General features: G+C 50.0%; 1 protein-coding gene across 1 annotated transcript in view; it reads left to right on the top strand.

Moving 5' to 3' along the window:
* The window catches only part of ALPK3 (alpha kinase 3), a 34,838-nt gene that overhangs the window by 17,972 nt on the left and 1,262 nt on the right, over positions 1 to 15,604 (top strand). The window contains exons 4-11 of the mRNA XM_026068354.1: positions 2,649 to 2,766; positions 4,079 to 5,126; positions 9,219 to 11,064; positions 12,074 to 12,221; positions 13,729 to 13,856; positions 14,493 to 14,528; positions 14,662 to 14,936; positions 15,341 to 15,429. Of these exons, the coding sequence (XP_025924139.1) occupies positions 2,649 to 2,766; positions 4,079 to 5,126; positions 9,219 to 11,064; positions 12,074 to 12,221; positions 13,729 to 13,856; positions 14,493 to 14,528; positions 14,662 to 14,936; positions 15,341 to 15,429 (3,688 nt within the window). The remainder of the gene's footprint in view (positions 1 to 2,648; positions 2,767 to 4,078; positions 5,127 to 9,218; positions 11,065 to 12,073; positions 12,222 to 13,728; positions 13,857 to 14,492; positions 14,529 to 14,661; positions 14,937 to 15,340; positions 15,430 to 15,604) is intronic.

The following is a 15,604-nucleotide window of genomic DNA, read 5'->3' as shown; positions in this document are numbered from 1 at the left end:
TCAGGCATCTCTCTGGCCCCTGCTTGGCTCTGGTTACAGCGCCTGGGGAGGGGCGGCTGGCGTTTGAAGGCACAGGAACGCTGCAGGGCAACTGCTGTTTCTAAGTTCTGACCAGGCTGTGTGCAGAGGCGGGGGAAGCCTTTCCCTGGCCCTCTGTGTGCAGGTTTCAAGCCTGTGCTTGCCTGTAGCTCCCTTTTGCTGCAGGCTGGAGCTTGCAGCAGGGGCTAGTCTCTGAGCTGGTGCCGCATTAGACCCTGGTAGGAGGCGGGTAGCCTCATGGACACAAGTGCAACGAGCAATAGAGAGTTTAAGCTTAACAGCAGGAAAAGCCTTTCATCAAGGCACTGCACAGCTATAGAAATTACAGTTCTCTCTGGCAGATGTCAGCTAGGAATGGCAATCATCTGTAGAGGCCATGGGGGGACATCACAGGGCTTCTTGGAAATGATACGCTTGCAGTTCCTAGAATGAATTGCAGTGATGGCTGTTCACAGGATATTAGGAAAATCTACCTACCAGTTAGCTGTGTTAATGACCATGGAGGCCTCCTGAAGGTCACGTGTGCAGAGCGGCACTTGGGAAGGGCAGGATTGCTCTGGACGAAATGCAAGTTGCGGATGGAAATTGTTTTGTTCCTAGTGCCTAGAACAGAAAAAAACAGCCAGAGGCTCATTCAGCCCAGAGTCCTGCTGCTAAGTATAGTCAGTAGGTAATGCTTAAGGAAAACAGAAGCAACAGGATCAATCTATAGTGATCCTTTCTCTGGGATACTCTCATGGCTTTCTCCAATTAGCAATTTAGGGCTTATTCCTCTCAGCCACAAGTGTCTGGCGGTTTTGCACTTGTTCTAAAGCCACAAGGAAGACCAGTGCTATTTGCGGAGTGTAGGACGAGAGCCTCACTTCTATCCAGACCAGAGTTGCCAATGGCAGCAGTGCAGAAGTGAATGAGAGAGCAAAGGATGTGAGAGGTACGGGCAGCAAGGATGGAGAAGGTATACGTCAGAGGCAATGCAGAGTAAGGGACCTCAGTGAGGAAACGTGGAGGATAGAGCCAAATCTAGAGGACTGTCTGGGCTATGGGGATGACTGTCCGCTACATCTGAGAGAAGAGCAGGACAGGAAAAGTTATCTGAGCCTGTGTCCCCAGCCCTGTCTGATTACAGCGGAATAAGTCCAAGCATGTAAGGGGGCAGGGACCAGAAGTGCAGACAGGAGAGAAAACCAAATGACACATAGGGAGGAGGTTTGGTATGTGCTGCTTTTGCTCTTTCTGGTCAAAGGCATTCTGAATCAGCCAAAATCAGGGCTAATTCTTGCTGATGAGTCTTTGCTCCCTGTCCTCTCACTCCTGCTACAGGGCCTTCTTCAAGGAAATAGATGTAAGCAGGACTTGGGCGTTGCTGCAGGTTGCCAGTGTCTCTGCCTGGTGCAAATAGGAGACTCCTCACTATGGAGATTAAAAGGGTCCCAGCCAACCTTGAAATCTGTGGATGGGCAACTGGGAAATATCCAGATTAGTTAGTGCCCTGTCCCTGCCTTCTCTGAACTTGTGAGCCATCGGATCTGGACATTTTGGATATTCCCAGATAGCCATTGCTGGATCATATCCAGCACAGCCCATGAATCCAACCACTGTTCCCACCGTCTTCAGGGGTGTTGGGACTGGCAGGGGGACTTTGGAGGCTGGAGGTGCCAGCCTCCCTCATTCGGCAGCACATAAAGTCAGTAGGGGCATTTGCAGGAAATAAGCTTCAGGTTCCTACCTTGGGCTTTGAACAACTGTTGAACACATTTATTTAAGTTGGGGTATGACGTGATCATTGAAACTTGTATCCCATGCCCTTAGGGTCAGCTTGTCTGTACTGGGAGCCCTGTCTGAAATACAGGAATGAATGGTGGGCTGCTTGCTCGAACAGTTTTCAACCTGAAAAACAGGCAACTTTTATTCTGAGTTAGAGCTGCTGTCAATGAGAGATGAGTACTGTGGCTAGCTCTGGTCAGTATGTGGCATCCTGGTGATCCACTGCCACCTATGATGGGGGAGGATGTGGCTGTATGCCTGGCACACTGGCCAAGCAGTCACACACGTCATGATGTCATTCTACTGAAAAGGGAGGTGACATCTGTTGTCAAGTGACATTTGTAGGACACCAAGCTGGCTGTGATGCAATCAAGGTTGCTTCTGTTCAGTGGAAACTTTTGGATCAGTTTACAGACTGACACTTAGTGAAATGTTGTTAGCTCCACAGAGGGGTGAATGCCTGTTTTCTAACCTTAGCCTTAATCTCATCAAAACATGCCTCTTCATATAAAAGTGACAGTGTGCTCACCTTCTGCTTCCAGCCAGTGTTACAGGAGATGATCGTGTGATCCACTGTCCTCTGTTCAGGAATGAAGTGCTGAGATTTTTTTCTCAAAAATAGTCCTATTCCTAGTAGTGATAAAAGATTTGGATAAGCGCATCTTGTTTCCACTCACAATACTTTTAGGTTGTGTAATTTAAGTAATGGAATGAGCCCAGAATAACATATATGCTATTCTGCCAGAGTGTTTCCTTTTACTATTGATTCCTTATCCTTGCAAGACCAAACTTACTGTGCTGTTGGTTTTAATGTTCCACGCACTGACATACTGCTTCCTCTGCAGGATACCCACAGCCAGAAGTGACCTGGTATAAGGATGATGAAGAGATGGACCGCTACTGTGGTTTACCCAAGTATGAGATTTTCCGTCATGGAAATCGCCACACACTGCAGCTGTATAAGTGAGTAAAAAAGCTAGAGAGTAGTGGATTTGCTGATGGGAGCTGTGAGTGTGTTTTCCTTACTTGGAGAAGTTGGCTGTCAGCAGTGTTCTCCCCCCAGGGCCAGTGCTGGCTCCTCATGCTCCCCATTGCCATGTTCCCAGCTGTCCCTTCCCCTTCAGCTCTTTGCTCAGATGACTCCCACATCACATCAGTATGAGATCCATTATTGCATCCAAGGATAGCCACCATGCTGGAAGCAAGAGGACTTCCAATGGTGGTAGCAGTGTGTCATCAGTGATGAGACAGGAGGAGAGTGCTAGGACTGAGAGAAACTGAGAGAAGGGAAAGCAGTGACTCCACCCAGGATGATGATCCAGGAGATTGGGCAAGATAAGGACAAAAACAGTCCATAGGAATGTCATGAGCATCAGAAAGGGTGAAAGAGGGGAAAGGGCTGCAAACCTGTCCCAGGTCCCAGGAGCACCTTTCCTAGCTTTCACCATGAGGTCAGGGAAGGAAAATGCTGCTTCAGTGCTCCACTGACAGAGTCAAGGGCCTCCATTATGCAGACGAGACTGTCAGCTTCTTTTAACTTTGAATGAAGGCTGCATTTCTGGGGAACCAAGCACACTATGTCCCCAGCAAGCAGAGACCTATTGCAGTTTGTGTCCTGGATTCTGGATGTCAGAGAGAGATGATGCTCTCTGAAAGTGCAGGCTATTGGTATTGCTGATAGCCCTGTGATCCTTGCAATTCTAGTTTGGGTTTTTCTGCCATCCCAGGCATGCTCCAGGTTTCTGTGAGTGGCAAGCTGACCTGTTACAGGAGCAGGGAGCTCCTCGGGCCAGGAGTCCTGTAGGGGTGAAGGTGGAAGTGGTGTGCATGTGCATGTATCTGTGAAGCAGAGTGGGAAGGCTTTGGCCAGGCAGCAGGATGGAGTAAAAACAGAAATGTAAGAATCAAACTTAGGCAGTGGAAAGCTGAGAGGAGAAGGTCTTACAGAGGGATGTGGCTGACAACAGTGAAAATGCCTGGTGCTAGCTGTTCCTCTTTCATCACAGCCCTCTGCTGTCAGTGTTACAGCCCCGGGGGAACTGAGCACTGATTTACGTCCATCTTGCTTATCTGTTAGTGCTGAGAACAAGCAGAGGCCTGTGAGGGAGGCCAGTCCCAGCCGCAGGTCTCCAGATCTACTGCAGGCACCTCAGGGCAATACCTTCATCTTCTGGCCCCTCTCAAGCAAGAAGGGTGAGAGCATGCATGTGTGTGTGTGCAGCTGTAGTGCCTTGGGGAGGAAAGGTTGGTCTCATGCAGAGTTTTTGGTTTCCAGGTGCAGAGAGGAAGATGCAGGCATTTACCAGGCCTCAGCTAGAAATAACAAAGGCATTGTATCATGCTCTGGTGTGCTGGAAGTGGGAACCATGACGGAGTTCAAAATCCATCAGAAGTGGTTTGCCAAAATTAAGAGAAAAGCTGAGGAAAAACTGCGAGAGATAGAACAGGGCAAGAAACGAGGGAAAGAAAATGTGGAGGTGGAGAAGTTGCAGAGGATGAGCCCCGATCGGCTCCAGAGAAAGCGGAGGCTGACTAGGGATCTGAATTTCCGGTCAGGAACCTCCTCATGGGAGAAAGAGGATGCGGCAAAAGTACATGTTGCTGATTCTCAGTCCAGATTGCATGAGGATATTGCTGAGCCAAAGGAACCATCTGTAAATGCAATGACTGGCTTTTCAAACAAATTGATAACGCCTTTGAAAGCAGAAGTGACCGCCAATGGAGATGTCTCTCTGGAAAGTGGGGAGGAGAATGGGAACAGCTTTCTTGCATACATCTATGAGACAGTGGAGGACCTAAAAGCCAAGCCCACGGCCAAAGACTCTGCTGCTAAAAAGAAAAAGAAGGTGGTGGAACCTCCAGCAGCAAAACAGGAAGTGTCAAAGAAAGAAGAAAGTGGAAGAGAGAAGGTGAACCCCTCATCAAATCCAAGGTTTGCCCCTCCTGTCCCCTCACGCAGGAACACACGTTTGAGGGTAGCAAGTGATCAAGAGGTGGAAAATATTCCAAAAATCAAAGAATCTGGAAAACCTATGAATCAGGACACTAAAACTAATGCGTATCAACAGGGCTTGCCACCTTCCAAGGGTGACATGCACTTCTCTTTGAAAGAGATGTATTTCAATAATCAAATGAAACCCGCAGTGGGAAAGGAAGAGGCAGGAGCTACAGAAGCTGTGAACGAGACTGTGCTGCAGCCCATGGGCACCAGCAGACAGGCAGAGAGTACTTCATCTCCCTCAAAAGTGTCAAAGGCAGGACATGCCTCATCTGAGGGACAGAAAGGCCAGCATAAAGAACTGAAGTTGGAGGGAAACAAAGCCGCTGATCTGCAGGTAACTAGACCAGATAGTAGCCAACAGGGGGGGTTGCGACAAGAAAATATTTGTGCCATGTGTTTGCGTTGGCTGTGCTGCCAACCCTGGGAGGCTACGTGCTCCTCAAGGGAGCTGCTGCTGAGACTTCGGAGATCTCCTCTGGCAAAAGCACCCCCAAAAAAAGGCTTGCTGGGCTCTGTGTGCCTGAACAGCAGAGCTTCCAACTGAACACCCCATCTCTGAATAAATGTCAAACGAGGTGGTGAGGGGAGATGTACGTCAGGGCCCTTCAGCTGAACAGCTGGTCTTCGAGCGGCCTGGGGGGTGCTGTAAGCTCTTCTGTTTAATCAGCAGGCTGACCTCATGCAAAATGTTTCCAAATCAGTTAAGCAGCAAGCACTGAATGGCTATTTATAGCTGGGGGTGGATGCCTTATGCGTACGACACGCAGCGAGACTGATGACATCTGTTCAGTTTAGCATTTGAGCCTGAGCTTCAGCCTGATGCACTTAATGAGCCCCCCATGCAAATGAGTGTAGCATGCCAGGTATGCCATGTGAGCACCGGTAGGCAGGGCTTTGAATTTTGTTTACAGTTCAACATGTATACAGTAGATCTGGGCTTTTTTTTTTTTGGCCCTTCAACTGTTGGAAAAAGGCTGCTGCAAGACTCACTGTGGGGATGCAGAGCCAGAGTGCTGCACCTGCTCCTGACTCTCACTGCATCTTTTCATCAATGTCTATTTTTGTCACTTAACCTGAAGCATTTTCCATGAAAATACTAGACTGGAAGCTACCAGTCTTTCTGCCCCTCCCACCTCTTCTTTTTCCTTTTTTCTTTTTGTTAATGACCCCTGCTGTGGTAAAGGATTCTCCGAGTCTGATTTGCAGGTGCTGTCAGGATTTGGCATTTGAACGACTGTAGGTGCACTCTTTCAATATGAAAGACCAAAGCTATTAGGGGAGCACTCAGGGTGCATCACATCTCTTTTGTGGATTGCTCCCTTGGCAGGTAACACAATACTTTAGGATGTGGAAACATCCACAGTATGAGAGGTAGGACTAATGGGTGCTCCAATGAAAGAATTTCCTCTCTTTCTCTTCTAGATTTCTTTGTAGGTGCGCAGCCATAGATAGGCGCACCAGTTATTGGTAAGAAACCTGCTGTATTTTACAGTGAACCAAGTGTGTCTGGGTGCTGGACTCGTTGCAGTGTAGCACTCTGAACCCATCTTTAAGATGACCCATCAGCATCACACATTGCTGCGTAAATTATTGCTGAGCATGCAAGACCATGGAAAAGCAATTCCTTTTTTCTCTTTCTTTCTCTTGCATTTTCATGACCCTTGCTCTTAAGGAGAGTGGGACTTGTTGATATACAGCAGCCAGGCTAGGGCTGCCATTCCTAAGCCTGGAACCTGTATGAAGGTATTTTCCTCTTAGAAAAACCACTCACAGAGGGAAATGTGAACTTGTCAGTTAGCATGCCTTGTTGTAGACAAAAGCAGTCCTATTTGAGTGCTTTAGCCTGTAGGTGATGCTGGGGGAAGTACTCAGGCATATGTATCATCAAATAAGCCGTTTTTAAAGCTGGCTCCAAGCGCGTTTGAGAATATTTACACCCCTCAGTACAAGGGTTGCCTGGCTTTTTCTTCTTTAATCTTTTTCCTAAACCAGAAGGGGTTATACCATCCAGTTCTGGGCTCCCCAGTTCAAGAGGAATGTGGCACTACTGGAGCAAGTTCAGCGAAGGGCTACAAAGATGATTAGGGAACTGGAGCATCTCTCTTATGAGGAAAGACTGAGAGAGCTGGGCCTGTTTAGCCTGGAGAAGAGAAGGCTGAGAGGAGATCTTATTAATGTGTACAAATATCTTAAGGGAGGGTGTCAAGAGGATGGGGCCAGACTCTTTTCAGTGGTGCCCAGCGACAGGACGCAAAGCAACGGGCACAAACTGAAACACAGGAAGTTCCGTCTGAACATGAGAAAAAACTTCTTCACTGTGAGGGTGACAGAGCATTGGCACAGGTTGCCCAGAGAGGTTGTGGAGTTTCCTTCTCTGGAGATTTTCAAAACTCGCCTGGACGCGATCCTGTGCAACGTGCTCTAGGTGACCCTGCTTGAGCAGGGGGGTTGGACTAGATGATCTCCAGAGGTCCCTTCCAACCTCAACCATTCTGTGATTCTGTGATTCTGTAGGTGTTTCCCTGGCTTTGGAACCAAGCTGGGCCTTGTGTTCAGGACTTCTCTTTTGATCTGGGTTTATCCATTGCAGAAGGTGTCTGCAAAATGCCAGGGTCTAAACTTCCTCACGTACAAGGGCAGAGTTGAAACTGGGTTTGGATCAAGATCATTCTTGCAGTAGTGCTTGCACAATTTTGAAATTGGTGTTTTTATTCTATTTCTTCTTTATGCCCCTAGTCTGGCTGTCTCACAGTTACTTTAGGACAGATGCTGTGCCCCAGAAACCTTTTCTGAATAAGCTTTAGTTCCTGCAACTGTGCTAAGCAAATTTGCCTTCAGCCCTAAGTCCTCCTCAGCTAAAGAGATGTTCTCATTGAGCAGCACTGTCATGTAGAGATGGCTCTGTACATTGAACTGTTCCTGTGAACCACCAGCCTTTTCCATCTTTTCTTCCTTTGGGTGCTGTGGTGCTAAGCTGCTTTTCTCTGGCCAGAGGGGCTGAGGCCTGGACGTGCCGTTAGGTTGGGCTCATCCCTTTATGTGCCACTGAGGACCAAATACTGCAGTAAAACCCCGGGGGTTTCCATTGCATGAAGTCCATCTTTCTGCCTCATCCCTTCACAAAAGAAAGCTTTGAAAGCTGGGCACTGGGAGGCTCTGTGCTGTGGCACTGAGCCCTTCAAGGTAGCTTGCGATATGTGACTCCAGGGGAGTAGCAGTGGGGAGATGTGGGCTGCCCATCCAACCATATGAACTGGAGCCCTATTGTGCCTGTCCTGCGTGCAGAGAAGCCGCTCAGCCTTTGGGTCCCTTGGAGTCTGCCAAGGAGGCAGACTTGAATTTTATGTGTAGGAATGGCCCCCTTAATACTAATCCCCCCCACCCCCATCCTTAATATTCACATAGTTGTCATAACAGATGCTTGGGGAAGGGCTTGCTGAGAGTCCAGTGTTATCCTTCCAGTTTTTCCTAAGCACTCGAGCTAAGTTTATGTGCCAGGAAAGTAGAAGGCCTAAGTGCCACAGCCCATCTATCCCATGGACCCGATTTTGGAGGCATAAAGCTTAAGACAGAGAACCTTAGGAGAAAAACTTCAGCAGCAGATCCTCTGGGATGTTCTGCCTGCAGCCCCTCTTGCTTAGGGGAAGGGGAACTTTTTCTGTGCATGCACCACTCCTGGTGCGGTTGTCCTGATATTGCTAACTGAGCATCCATCAAGTACAGCATGTATGAGCAGTGTCGCTGCCTCCCCCGAGCCTTACCCTACAAAAATAGATAGTGCCCCTTGGCTGGATGATTTCACCAGATCTCCTCGGGATAAAGCTCAGCCGTCACAGTGGACAGCTCATTGAAATGTCTGCTGGGGTGCAGCTGTAGTCGGAAACATTTGAGCTTCCAGAATGTCAAAGAAACAGGACGGCTGAATAGCACAGATAACGTTACGGTGTACAATTTCAATATAAATCATTTGGGCAGCCTCATCCAGATACCGTGTGACATGTTGATCGCACCATCTCAAGATGAAGATTGCAGATATATTTTAGGGGGAAGACCGAGTCTTAAAAAAAAGCAAGAAAATTATACAAGGCCTCAGCAGTGGCTGGCGAAAACAGGGAAAGTTTTGCTGCTTGGGAAGGAGTCATGTTGGAGGAGATAGAATTAAAAGCCATTGAATGTTTTAGGGAGGTAGATCAGTCTGCCCTGTTGTGCACAACCAAGATGTTGAAAGGCAACAGAACTGGAGCTGATTAAATGAAAAACTGTTTTATGCCACGTGACAGCAAGCTGTGGGACTCGCTACCACGGATGCTGGTTAAGCACTGCGATGTAGTATAGAGGAACCATAAGTACCACTGTGTGGAAGCAGGCAGTAAAATAGTGTTCATTTTCCATTTTTACTTTATTTTTTTACTAGGTTGCAGTAACAGTGGGACAGTCTGCTAGTAACTTAAAACATCCAGTGTCTGGTCCAATGGTAGACACTGATCAGCAAGCGAACAAGTGTGAGGAGGTCAGGAAAGAGATGCCCATCTTCCAGGAGACCAGGGGGTCTGGAAAAAGGACGAACCCTAGGCTGAGGCCTCAGGAACCACCAAGGCCACCAGCACGTACTCCTGACCACTCACAACCTAGCAAGGAGCACCCTCCCTCTTGGAAACAAGCAGAAGGACATTCCCAGACTCTTGAAGGTGGAGAGACCCAACAAGGACTGGCAAACCAAGAGAACAAGAGCCAAGTTGAAAAAGAGACATTGCTAAACAAATCGAGTGCTCCAGTGCCTGGAAGTAATATTCCTCTTGAGCAAAGTGCCCATCTGATGGCAATAAAGCATGGGGAGAGCAAAGAGGCAGGAGCACAGCTCCCTGAGAGCCAGCCCCAGGCAGAGGCAAAAGTGAGCTGTGCAGCAGAGCCGTCTCCTGGGGCTGCAGGCAGGGAGGTGGGAGGGACGCCTTTGGTGCCTCAGGAGACTGAAATGCCAGCTCCTGTTTCAGTCCAACCTTCCAAGGAAGAGCCGCTTCCTGCTCCTGCAGCGGGGATGTCAGCACTTCAGGAAGTACTGACTGCCGCTCACAGCACCCCAGGGAAAGAGGCTGCAGCAGGGGGAATCCTATCTGGAGCCCGGTTGCTGCCAGATGTGAGCAAAGAAATGGAAATCAAAAAGGTAGATGAATCTGCCTTGCAGAAGTTTCCAGTGAGGTCTTCAGGGGAGGAGAGTGCCAAACCGGTGCCTGTGGGACCTCAAAGAAAGGAAGGAGGGGAGCAAAGAACTGCAGCTCCAAGCCAGGAGCCAGCAGCACCTTCAGGCACTTCTGAAGGAAGCACTGAGGTCCAGCCACAAGTACCGCTGGTTCTGCCAAGTCCTGAGAGACCTCAGGAGATGTCTTTGGAGGAGAAGATGCAGCACAAAAACCTTGTGTCTTCCTTGAAAAACTATCTACTGCTGCTTTTAAAAATGTCAGATAGCAGTAAGGATGTCATGAAACATGACACTGACCCCAATGAAGAGGAGCAGCCTGCTGTGGAGGAAGCAGCACTCCCAGAAATTGGTATTGCAGGCCTGAGCCCCCGAACCTCAAGGAGAGTTTTGGAGAAGGTACAAAACAATCAGCTCTTCCAGACAGCAGAAAACTTGCTTCTGACTCCGAGGACATCCAGGAGGATCACGGGTATGATCAATGAGGAATTCGTTACCAGCAAGGAGATGCTGGCTTGCAGGCCTGTGCCACCAAAGAGACATACCAGGGCAGCTCCTGAGGTGGAGGGGCCACTCCAACTCTCTGTGCCCTCTATTGTGGTGGGCAGCATGCCAGCAGCAGGAGCAGGGCAGCCTCCTAATATTTCTGATCTGCATCCAGCAAGCAGTGAGAAAGAGAGCCCTGCTGACCCTCTTGCGATGCTACCTTGTGCTACCCCAGAGGAGCTTGCTTCTGGGGCGCGACGCAAAATATACCTGCCAAAAACCAAGCAGATGGGGGAGGAAGAGGATGCAACCTCAGAGAGCCAAGGGCATATGAAAAGTCCTACTGTTTCGCCACAGCAATCCAGGAAGAATGCAACCCTATTGCAAACCCCTGTCCTGGCTCTGTCCCCTCCTGCAGAGCAGCGTTCACCAACCCTCGTGAGAAAGATGGCCACACTGGAGGTCCCTAAGCTGTATGAGAAGCCCACAGGTGATGGTAGTAGTGACCGTGAAGTTCCTGAAGATGCTAAGCCAGAAGTACAACTGGCAGAGTCCAAGAAAGAAAATAACCCATTTAAAGGTAAGAAAAGAGGTAATTCCCATCTCTGGACCCTGAAGTAGCCAGATGAACTGTGCTGTAGAAGCATGTTTCCCTGTTGTCTACAAAGGGAGCCTGGCCAACCAACATGGTCTTCTGGACAGAGCCCTCTGTGACAGCCAGCTGTGGCCATGTGAGTTTTGTGCATTTGCAGGATTTTCAGCATCAGCCTTTGGCTGTTGGAAAGTCAAAAGCCTGCCCTGAATATTTGCAGAGTCAGATGTAGCCAGGTAAGATGGGCTAGAGAGAGAGCTTCTGTCTGAAGCCCAGGAGAAGCATGAGCGTGACCACTGCAGAGAAACCACTAGGCTCTACTGTGCCCTGCTGGGGTTAGTGCAGAGAAGGCAGAGGAAGGCCAAAGAAGACAGTGCTGATCCTGGCTGTCAACGCAGCCTGGACTTCCCTGTCCAAAGGAATTGCATAACGCTCTTGTTCTTGGACTGCCTGTCTTGGTCCTTGCCGTGTCTCATGCTGGTCAGGGGTCCAGTGGGTGTGAGCAGGGTGCATACTCCTTTTCCACCTCCATGATCAATATTAGTTTGATCCCTGGTGAATCAGGGATCACTGAATTAGAACATGCGCAGTCTGGGTGCTGGGATGCTTGCGGGAGGCAGGCAGTTCTCTCACAGAAATCAGTATTCTCACAAGAGTAGGACTAACCTTGATAAATCCCTACTTCAGTGAGTAAATGTTTCCTTCTACGTTTCCTTCTACATTCCTTTTTTTCTGCATTGCTTCTTGCTGAGTCCAATTAGGTAGTACTGTGCTGCACTGCTGAATTAATATGTACCACTTTTATCCCATTGTATTTATCCAAATAGAGCTCTGAGACCTTCCTTGTGAAGGCAATGTTGTACCAGGGTGTGCCGATGTACACGTGGTACCCAACACCTAAGTCCTAAGCAGCAGTGCTGGGGTTGGCTGGCTTGTCCCCAGAGCTGCAACCAGCACTGTGTATCTCACCATCGGTCTCTTTGCACCCTGTCCTTAGCTCCACAGGTGATTCGTAAGATCAGGGCAGAACAATTTTCCGATGCATCAGGAAACCTGAAACTTTGGTGCCAGTTCTTCAATATTTTGAGCGATTCTAAGCTGATGTGGTACAAGGACGAGATCCCTGTAGCAGAAACCCGAAGGAGGTAACCTGCCAGCTCTGCTTTGTTTTAGTCTTTGTACATAGCCCTGGGTTCATGTGTTAAATCCAGCTCTGACCCTCATGCTTACTGGGGTGAAGGTGCCTCTTCTGTTAAGGCTGCATGGGAAGCTCATTGCATGGCACGATACATTGTAAACTCTGTAATTGCAGTGCCCTGGGAGGGAGGGATTACTTGGATGGGGAATGGCTGCCCCACTTGTCCTGTTGATACTCCATCCAGAGTCTGGCTGTGGTTTGGGGGCTGATGCTTTGAACAGCAGAGCCCTGAGGAGGGCAGAGGTTGAACCCAAACCTTGAGGAGGGCAGGGAAGGTAGTGTGCCCATATCAGAGTTTGAGAGCTGGATGGGAGCTGAAAACTGGGACCCCTAGTGATATATATGATGGTGGTGGCAGTGCTGGGAGGGTCTGCTCGCTGCATCCAAGCAACCCTGGTAAGTGTCAGTGGAGAAAAAAACTCTGGCCCTTGTACTTGGAGAGCATTTTCAGACTTCTGCGTGGCTTACTGTGTTCTGGATATTCCTTTGCATGCAATAGGGAAAGCTCTTTGTTCTCAAGCCTAGGCAAGAATGACTTGTGTGGTAACATCATCCACACTGGGTGGGATTTGCCTGATGTATCTGAAAGTCACCTGAGCTCCCTTTACAGTGAGCAGGTAGAAAGAGGTGTATTTGGGGCACAAACCGTCTCCTGTGGCAGATATTTGAACTGGGGTAGGTGGACTAGGAGCAGCCGTTTCCTTCTGGCTGAATGGGGAGTGCAGCCAGCTCAGCCAGCGAGTCTCAGGTTGAGGGTCCCACCTCTTCCCTGTGCGATCCATCATGCCCTTATCGATTCATGCTGGCCACGCGAGGCAGAAACAGGCCTTATTTTTGTGGAGATATGTTCACCCAGTGTGCTGCCACCTTGACTAAGAGGAATTGCCAGCCCAAAGCTTGGTGCTACAGACTGGAGAAGACCAGCAGCCTGCTGATACAAAGCTGATGCTCTACCGATTCTTTGGAGAGGGAAAGGCTGCAGGATGGGAAGTAGTATCTGCCCTTCTGCCCTTGTTTGTGAATTGGCTGAAACATAGTGGGAAGCTTGACACCTCTGTGCTCGTTTGGCTTCCAGCAATGCTATCCAGACAAGGATTTAGTAGCCCAAGTACAGCCCTGATCTCAGCCACACTCAGAGGCCAGTACCTTTACTTGGTATCGGTGTGGGGTTGCAGCCCAGCTCCAGCCAGGGTTTACGGGGTTTCCTGGGAAGACGTGCATCTCTGTGAGTATGAACTGCAGGGCAGACCTCCTGATGGCATGACATGCTGGGGGAGCAGCTGGGACACTGCTGCCTTCCCACATGCCCTTGGGCTAGCTGGGAAATGAAGTTCCTTTTCTCAGCAGGGTTTGCTTCCTTTCTAGCCCTTTTCCAATTCTCCAGAGGCTGCGTGGTGCCCATGGCAGTGTATTAGCCTGTGACAAGGCTGACATGATGCTCTGATTTCTTGCAGTGCTGGTGACGAGGGCCAGGCAGCCTTGGCTATTGTGCAGGCATCCCAGAAGGACTGCGGGGTCTACCAGTGTGTGATAAGCAATGAGTACGGCACTGACTCCACCGATTTTCTGCTCAGCCCAGAAGGTGAGGGGCCCTTAGCAGCCTGGGCAGCTCTTCTGGCTACCTGGACGTGCAGCGGGGTGACACAGAGAGCTATGGAAAGGGCTTGGTGTTGGGTCGTGGAGGGGGAGCTCTGCGAGCCCTGTAACACCACCTTTCCAAGGTGTGTGTCTACCTCCACCTCCCAGCAGCAAATCCCACCTTGGGATCACTTCTCCTTGGGACAGTGTGGGGGCAAGCGTGGTGGGAGAGGGCACAGATTTGGGCTGGGGGAGCCTGGCTTTAGCATCAGGGAGAAGGCAACCCAAATGACCGTGGGGTGCACTCTGAGCCTGGGCAAGAGCCCTGCAAGGGTGTGCAGGGCCTGGACTGTGCAGAGGAGGGAGTGACATCCAGTTTGGCCATAGTGCTGTTCTCTGCAAACTGCCCATCAGTTAGTTCTCACTCACAAGTGCTTGCTTTTTGGGCTCCCATTGAGGCGGCAAACCCAGATCTTGAGTAGAGTGGAAGATGCTTGCCAAGCCAGTCTTGTCTGTACTAATTTATGAGTGATTCAGGACATGTTCTTTGTGATCCCTTCACATGAGAGTGCATGGGCCTTGGGGCAGGGTGGGATCCTGACAGGACCCTGACTGTTCTCCTGCCTTGTGTCTCCTCCAGTGCTGTCAGGATTTATCTTGCGGGAAGAGATCGAAGGTAAGAGCGATCTCCTGATGAGCTGCAAGTGCTGCCACAGCCACCACCTCTTGCTGTGTGGATGCAGGCAGCTCAGTGGCAGGGGCAGGACATGCCTGCTGTGTCCCTGCTCACCAGCTCTTCCCTCCACCAGTTGGTGAGGAGATCGAGATGACGCCCATGGTGTTTGCGAAAGGCTTGGCTGACTCGGGCTACTGGGGGGACAAGTTCTTCGGGCGTGTTGTGAGCGAGGACATGGAAGTGGGTGCTGGCTTCCTGCGCAAAGCCTGCCGCGCCAGGGCCATCTACGGCCTGGAGCCTGTCTTTGAGTCTGGCCGGACCTGCGTCATCAAAGTGCACAATTTCATTGTCTTTGGGACCAAGAACGAGAACAGCCTCATCGAGAAGAACTACGATATCACCATCCAGGTGGGCACTGCAGGCTGGCACCCTTGTGGGGCAGCCTGGGGCTCTGGGTGCCCTCCACTTGCCTCCTGCACTCCTTCCCTGTCTGTCTGAGCCACAGTCCTTAGCTCTATTTCCAATTTTTTTTATCTCCTTCAACTTTTCAAATGATCTGGATGGGCTGAACCATGTCCCAGCAGGGCTGGCATAGTGCTTGTTTTTCCTGGCTTCAGCCCTTCTCTCTGAGCAACACAGAGCTGCTTGTAGGATTCCTGTCACTTGTCCTTCGACTGCCAGGACAGGGAACAGACTGGTAGTGGTACCAAGGGATGCCTTGTGAGGCGGGGAGTCCCAGGAAGGCTTGGGCATTGGCTGCCTGGTTGGTGTGAAGCAGGAAAAGGCTCTGACTCTTCTGCTTGAATCCCCAGGAATGTAAAATCCAGAACTCCAGCCGAGAGTACTGCAAGATCTTTGCTGCTGAGGCACGAGCCGTCCCTGATTTTGGAGCAGTGCCTGAGTAAGTAGGGTACTGCAACTCTCTGTTGACTTGATAGCAGGGCAAAGCAGCTGGATGGTGGGGAGGGTTCCCCATGGGAGCTGGGGAGATCCTAAAGGATGGTGCACTTTTCTCCCACCCTACGGGGCATCAAGCCCAAGGGAAGAACCCAATGCCCAGGCGTGTTAAAGAAGTC

This window comes from Apteryx rowi, unplaced genomic scaffold (genome assembly GCF_003343035.1).
Source record: "Apteryx rowi isolate R43461 unplaced genomic scaffold, aptRow1 scaffold_27, whole genome shotgun sequence".
Lineage (NCBI taxonomy): Eukaryota > Metazoa > Chordata > Aves > Apterygiformes > Apterygidae > Apteryx > Apteryx rowi.
This window is presented reverse-complemented; position numbering and strand designations above follow the sequence as displayed.